Source organism: Aulostomus chinensis, chromosome 10, assembly GCF_037954235.1.
Source record: "Aulostomus chinensis isolate RoL2024-O1b breed Wild chromosome 10, RoL_Achi_v1.0, whole genome shotgun sequence".
Classification (NCBI taxonomy): Eukaryota; Metazoa; Chordata; class Actinopteri; order Syngnathiformes; family Aulostomidae; genus Aulostomus; species Aulostomus chinensis.
The window spans coordinates 10751667-10758696 of NC_141329.1; the positions used below are offsets into that span (position 1 = coordinate 10751667).

General features: G+C 41.9%; 1 protein-coding gene across 2 annotated transcripts; it reads left to right on the plus strand.

Annotated features, from left to right (window-relative positions):
- Positions 1 to 2285: 2285 nt before the first annotated feature.
- On the plus strand, positions 2286 to 6714 carry atf5b (activating transcription factor 5b). 2 transcript variants are annotated; one of them, XM_086216001.1, is made up of 4 exons: positions 2286 to 2524; positions 3192 to 3413; positions 3764 to 4955; positions 5533 to 6714. In XM_086216001.1, exons 2-4 carry the CDS (start codon positions 3275 to 3277, stop codon positions 5717 to 5719), a joined length of 1518 nt encoding a protein of 505 aa, XP_086072127.1. In that variant the 5' UTR covers positions 2286 to 2524; positions 3192 to 3274; the 3' UTR covers positions 5720 to 6714. The 2 variants fall into 2 exon arrangements, with proteins under 2 accessions (XP_086072127.1, XP_086072128.1); XM_086216002.1 differs by lacking the exons at positions 2286 to 2524; positions 3192 to 3413 and adding an exon at positions 3448 to 3560.
- Positions 6715 to 7030: the final 316 nt, after the last annotated feature.

Genomic DNA, 7030 nt, shown 5'->3' on the forward strand with positions numbered 1-7030 from the left:
TACGTTTACTTGGTTAGATTTTGAATGCGTGACTTTTACTTGTCACTGAGTATTTTTTCACAGTAGTATTGCTATTTTTATTTATTTCATGCATGAAAGCTGTTTATTTTTAGGTCAGCTTTACTCCAGTTTACTTTCTTCCCAGCAACATGAGGAGAAATACTTTCTTTAGGTACTTTTACTTTGCAAGGACCTTTGCTTCCAATTGGGCAACTTTTTAGTGATATGCTTCTCAATTTAATGTAATATAAATGCTGTCTATTTTCATGTAAGCTGTAATCTATTTAAAGAACTACCTTTTTGGAGATGTCAGAACTCTACAAATACTTGTACAATGTTTTGTACTGTATGTTGTTTACTGTACTGTCAGCTGCAGAGAAGCTCTTCGAATTGCTGAAAATATATTCCTGGATGGCTCAAATGCACTGGCTACTGCCTGAAGGAAAAACATAAACATCATCTGCATGAGTCTTGTTTAATTCACTATGCTTTTCGTGAAGACCTGGACGGAGTACAACCTATAAAATAAGGCAGCCGCGTGCTTGAGGTCTCTCCCTGCTCACAATGTGAAATCTGCACCTGTGTTTACATGAAACGTTCACTTTTCATAAAATTCTCTTAAAATCACTGATTTAAAGTCCCCCTCCAGGCAAAAGTGTATTAGTCTTCTTCTTCGCTCAGCTGAGTGTTTGTTTGGGGTAACGTATGATGCACAGTGGGGGAGGACTGCGTAGTGGAGCTATTCAACGTTCTCAATGAAAATCTGTTTTCGAGGGGCGGGCTAATGAGGAGGATTTGTGACATCACAAATATTTTGGAAGCTGATCCTGGTCCAAAATTCAGCAAACATAAGTAATGTGGAACTTTGAAGCCTCCTGATCACAAACGCTGAAGACGGGATGCATAGAGAAGTAGGAGAGATCTTGTGTCCAGCAGTTGGATATGTGAAAAGACAAATAATCCTATGTTTGTGGGATCTGGAATATTTTACTGACCAAGAAGCACAGGTGGCATTCTAATCATTATTATTATTGATTTTTTTCTACATAAACAATATAAAACACACATTTTGTTTTGCAGTCAAATTCCTGCTTCCTGATGTCTGGAAGATTAATTATAACCTTCAGTCAGCAGATACTGAAGTAAACTGTGCCTGTAAAAAGTTTGGTAAAGTAAATTTAACTTTGGTTGTAGCTTTCAACTGTAATTTTATTTCATACTAAAAGGGTCTCCAGGTGACTTCAGAAATAGTAGAACAAAACTGATGGATGCGATGTAAAGAGACAATTTTTTTTCACATTTCATTCACAGCTTATAAAGTTTCCTTCAGTATAGAAACTATTCCTGTTCCCTCCACCCTCATTTATGTTTTACACAAGGCACATACAGAACTGAAGGTATAAAAACAATACATTTAAAAAAAAAAGGATATCTCATAACTTATATACAAGATGGTACAGTTCATACAGAAGGGATCCACAGAGCAAAAATGAACATTTCTCAAACTTTAATTAATTTTAAGTGGCTGTTTGTGTCATTATGATCCCACCTGGAGGTCATGCATTATTTCACCCCCATCCTCACGGGCTCTGGTGTACAGTAGACAGACTACACCCCTCCCCGGTTGCTCCTAATGTGTAATGATTAGCAATCAGCGCGAGACTGATGGCAGGCCAATAGAAACAGCAAAGTTCCCCAGATAAACCAATGGTGTGGCCACAGCGCTGGAGCTCTCTGCGAGTCCCCTGCGGATCTGATGCAACAGGGCTGCAACTAAAGTTACACCTTCCAACTGCAACACGGTGTCCTTCCGCTGTGGCGCATCGAAAACTAGTGCCCAGTGTTGCGTCTGTTGAACAGAATCTCTGTTTAAAAGTTTTTGTTTGGAGTTCATGTTTTAACACCCCGATAATTATTTTAGATTTGGTGGCAAGTACCGACTTTAAGGAGTTTTCATGTTATTTTCACTTAAAAAAGAATCGCATTTCTAATTCATTCATTCTTACTCAGTTTTGTGAAGCGTAAAATGATATCTGAATGTCAAAAATTAAGAATATTAAATACACAAACGTGCTTCGATAAAATAAGATTGTACCGAATAGAGCATAAATTAAAAAAAAAAAACAACAACAACTAAAAAAGCGTTCCTGAATAAGGAGGCAAGATCAGAGTATAAATAAACGAGGACGTGAGAGCAGCTGGGTCCACAAACACGCGGAGGTCTCTGGATAATGGGAAAGTCCCCAGGTTCATGACGTAACAGCCGGGTGAACTCTGTAAACTGCGCATTGATTCCGTCCGCTGTGATCAGGTCCGGGCATTAGGAGTTGTAGAAGTAGCGGATTTAAAAACTTTCTGTCTCCAAGTGTTGTTCATCGAAATAGCGCTTCATGAAGAGTCCCTGACTTCCAAAAGGGAAAAATATGGCATTTTAAACTGTGACCGTCTTCGTCCTCCGACTCGAGCTTCGTGTGCTTTGCTTCTGCAACGCACTTTTACAGTGACACTCTTCAGAAACTATGGGGTGAGTCCAACTACTCCTGCTGTTAGCTGAGAGGAGCAGAGAAAGTTCGGAGAATTATCTGTTCCTACGCTGAAAGACTATTTTGACACAGTTTCGTGTACGATTGCTTTTGTAATGCGTATTAAGCTATTTATATATGTGTTTCTTGCTACTTTAGAATAACATACCAAAGTTCCTTTTTTGTGTAAAAAACGGTGTATTTATTGATTAATACTTTACAATGCACATTAAATGTCTCCACAGCTTGACTTTTGAATAGGAAGTTTTTGTTTTTTTTTAAATGTATGTTTTTATGTTATTCAAAGTTATTTTTTAAAAAGCATGTATTTTATATTTTTTGTCTCTTAAAGTATTTTTTATTAATAAATGAGTTATATTTTACAAAAAATGTGCTATAATGTTATTGTACTCAACCAAAGGTTATAAGTATCAGGTGACAGGTGACTAATTAAAGGAAGTGATCAATTAATAACCCATAAAATTTGGAATATAAGTAAAATACTTTTTTTGCACATCTGAGAACAGGTTATTTTGTATTATTTATGTATATGTTTTTTCTAAGTTAACTTAATTTGAATTCATTATTTTTTCATGATATTTTGTTGCAATTTCAGATTTAAAGGCAAAATAAAAATTTGTTCCGTATGTTCGTCTTCGCATTTTCTAGGTCTTCAGGTGTTCCCTCAACTCTTTCATCCAGCCAGTGCACGCTTTGTGCTTTTGAACAATTCAATCGCAGCAGACGACATAATGGCGGCATCGATCCTTCGCAGGAAAATTCCTCCCATTTCCACAGGCGGGCTCAACGCTCTCCCTCTCCGACAGGCTAGCCACAGCCAATCAGGGCCCAGGACAGGGGCGGAGCCAGCGGAAAGGCAGCACTTAATTGGTGAGTTTTGCCAAGATGCTTTTTTATTTTTCCACATCCCGAGGTCGGAGCCGCAGTGCAGCACGGGGCTAATGTCGTACAGTGAGTACAGCTAAGTGGATATTTATCGAATGCAGACGATGCTGTTCAATCATTTTCAGATGATCGGTTAGTTGTTGGATTTTATTGGAGTTATTGCTTGATTTTAACTTTTTTTTTGTTTTTGTTTTTTTTACTATTATCATTTCAACCTTGTTTGAATTTTTGCCTGAATTTATAGTTTTTGTTTGAATCATTCCATACCAACATCTAAATGAAAGAACATGGATTGCTTGACTGATTTTATGATCACTATTTTTAATTTTTTATAGGTGATGGTCACTCAGATTGGATGACGGAAAAAGTTGATTTGTCTTCATTTGTATCAACGACCGAGTCTTCTCCCAGCTCATCCCTTCCACCCTCTCCGTTAGAACAAGATGTCAAGGTGCCCTCGGACCTGGAGGTCATGACCTCTCTCTTGCAGGAGGAGCTGGCTCAGCTGGAGGACTACTTCCGCTCCGAGTCCACATCCACGGCAAACAAGTTGGAGAAATCCTCAAAATGTGACAAAGGTGCCCAAGCCATGGGCTCCCAGTCTTATTACCAGTTACCCTATGGCTCGTATGGGACCAGCCAATCAGAAACCAGCCCTGTGGTTGTTACCTTGGCAACAGGGGAACTGGACCTGGCCAGCTTCTGTGGCGGTCCCATCGGCAGAACCAAAATCGCACGACCTGCTCCGTACAACTACCACCACCACCGCTACCACCACAACGGCGGGAGAAGACTCATCAGCGAGGCGGTAAAAGTCGGCGAGGAAGTTGGACTTGATACGTGGGGCTCCAGGGGAAGTTACTCAGGAAGCACAGAGTTGTCTGTGAACCACTACTCGACACTGAAGACGGTGAGCAAGAACAGCCTCAGCAGCGTGAAGAAGGTGAGAGAATGTGCGTTATCGTTGAAGGAAGAGGAGAGTTATTGTTTTTCAGAAGGAATGTTTTGCAGCGAAGAGATTGCGCGAAGTTTTTGCCTGGGTGGCTCGTACGACAGCCACCACAAGCGAGAGGGACAGTTGATGCATAATGTGAAGGTCAATGTAAGTTATGACAGCACAGGTTTGGAGGTGTTGCACTGCAGCAAAGATGGAGGACTTTCTGGAAGTATTCCCCAAGAGACAATGATGGCCGGCGATGGCTACTTCCACCAGTCCATGGCCGGCACGGAGCCATACCATAGCTTTATAGGTGACCTCGAGCAGCCATCGCAAGCACAAGCTGTCGAGCCCCAACATGGCCACTACCTCTATCCAGAATGCCTTGCGGACCAAAGCTATGAATGTCTGTCCAGAGGGGAGGGCGAGGGGCCACTGCTGGGTGCCCCCATCCATCGCCCCACCCAGAGGCTAAAGGATGAGCCATGCTCCATCAAGCCAGCTCTGGTGATGGGAGCCGCCTCTCTGGATGTGAGCAGCGGAGAGAGGAAGCAGAAGAAGAGAGACCAGAACAAAACTGCTGCTCACAGGTACACAGTTCCCCTCCAGCTCCACTTCTTAAAAAACACCCACAAATCTCAACATCCTATTTACGCAGCTAAGTTATTTTTTATTCACTTTATTGTTAAAATGGTGACATTTTTGCTCCTCAAAATGATCCATCAAGTCCTGCTACCTGAGTGCTTCATGGTGTTGTGTGTTATATAAAGCAGCCACTTGAGTGCTTTGTATGTCCTGCTGAGTTTAGGATATGGAAAGTCCCTTACTGTCTGCCAAATTCAGCCCCCTCTCACAAGTTCTATAAGTCTGGCCAGGCAGTGTGTGTGTGTGTGTGTGTGTGTGTGTGTGTGTGTGTGTGTGTCTCGTATTCACAAAACTGAATGAGTACATCAGAGGAAAAGTTAAAAGTTGGAAAAACTGATCAATTGGTCATTTAAGTAAACATCAGATTAGGTTATTGTTGGGGGAGGGATGTATGTGTGTGTGTGTGCGTGTGTGTGTCTGCTTGTGCTTGTGTGTTTGTGTGTGAGTGCACGCATGCGTGTGTGTGTGTGTGTTTATATGTTTGTTGTGTGAAAGGTCACTGATGATGGCTTAACTCTGCAGGTACAGGCTGCGTAAGAGGGCGGAGCTGGATTCTCTGGAAGAGGAGCTCCATGGCCTCGAGGGGCAGAACCGCGAGCTTCGAGACAAGGCGGAGTCGGTGGAGCGAGAAATCCAATACGTCAAAGATTTACTCATTGAGGTCTACAAGGCTCGCAGTCAGCGGCTCAAACAAGACGGCAGTGCCTAAAACGCCCACGCTGACCTCACCGCCAAACCAGCACCAAGAGGAAAATCACGAGCACTGACAGGTTTTTGTCCCACAAAAATGAAATGGTAGTTGCATGAGTTTGGTAGTACTTTTATAAAAAAAAAAAATATATATATCTATATAATACTTCAGAGAGGTGAGTGGAACAAAAACACTCCTTCCTTAAAGAAAAAAAGAAAAAGGGTGACAAACCTCCAGCAAGCCTTAGTGAGGTGGCTTGAAGAGGAGATGCTGAACTTGTCCGCGACCACTGTGATCTGAACTGCACTCACAGCCTTGGGATGACTGAGCGCGCTCTGAATTAACGATTGAAATTGTGGTTTTTGTGACACACATGGGCAGCATCAAGGCAGATCCATACGAAATATATATTTTATTTTCTATGTTTATTTTTACTCAATAATGCTCATTTATCATTTGCTTAAAACAATCGAGTGAATAAAGGGATTGCTGAGGACACGCTCCGCCGATATTCAGAAACACGTCGGAGATGTGTGTTCCTTAAATTGTGGAGTATTTACACTTCCTTACCCCCTCTGAAATACCCGATGCATGTTTGATTTTGGAAAAGCATGTGTTCTTTGGAGGCATTATTCTGTTAACTGCATGGCTTCAAGATCTTCACCGCATCGATCGAACTTCTTCTCATCAGCCGGCGACTTTTCTCTGAGTTCCCCTCCTCCGGTGTGGTTCATGCTCAGGTTTTTGCTTTTCTGCTCTGAAAGACATGGCAACAGGCACTGGCTTTTTTTTGTTCTCTCCCCTTTTCCTCCTCTTCCCTTCCTCTCTCGGCTGTACTTTGCGAACAAACAATCACCTGTTGACGCAACAATAAATCGTTGTTGGGTACGACTTCATGGGAACTTTGTTTTGAATTTGATGTATCTGAAATTCAGGTCCTTTTATCAGTCAGTATCAATGTCAGGAAATGATACATCAGGTGAATTACAGCCAAATAAACCAGTCATCATTCATCTCTGCCTTTGGACTGTTCTTCACTGCATGCTCATGTCAGCAGCCATTCAGGATCAAAAAAGAGGGCGGAGTTATGAGATAGAGAGATTCTGAATAAATCCACTCTGTCCCGCCCCCTCTTTTCCTGGTCCTGCTCCATAACTGCTAAATCCAGCCCTCTTTTTCTGGCTGCATTGCAGTTCTTTCCCAGGACTTTCTGCTGGGCGTCAGCGGGCAGACATCATCTTGCAACAAAAAAACACCCTTCTTTCTAAAATGTTCAGCTCTGAGAATCAACTTGTGCAAACAGCCTCACGATATACAGATGCAGAAATA

Bases quoted from the DNA above. Each gene is read 5' to 3' on its own strand.
- atf5b (XM_086216001.1), top strand. From the start codon at position 3,275: ATGGCGGCATCGATCCTTCGCAGGAAAATTCCTCCCATTTCCACAGGC. The intron at 3,414-3,763 runs GTGAGTTTTGCC...AATTTTTTATAG, and splicing joins GGAAAGGCAGCACTTAATTG to GTGATGGTCACTCAGATTGG. The intron at 4,956-5,532 runs GTACACAGTTCC...TTAACTCTGCAG, and splicing joins AACAAAACTGCTGCTCACAG to GTACAGGCTGCGTAAGAGGG.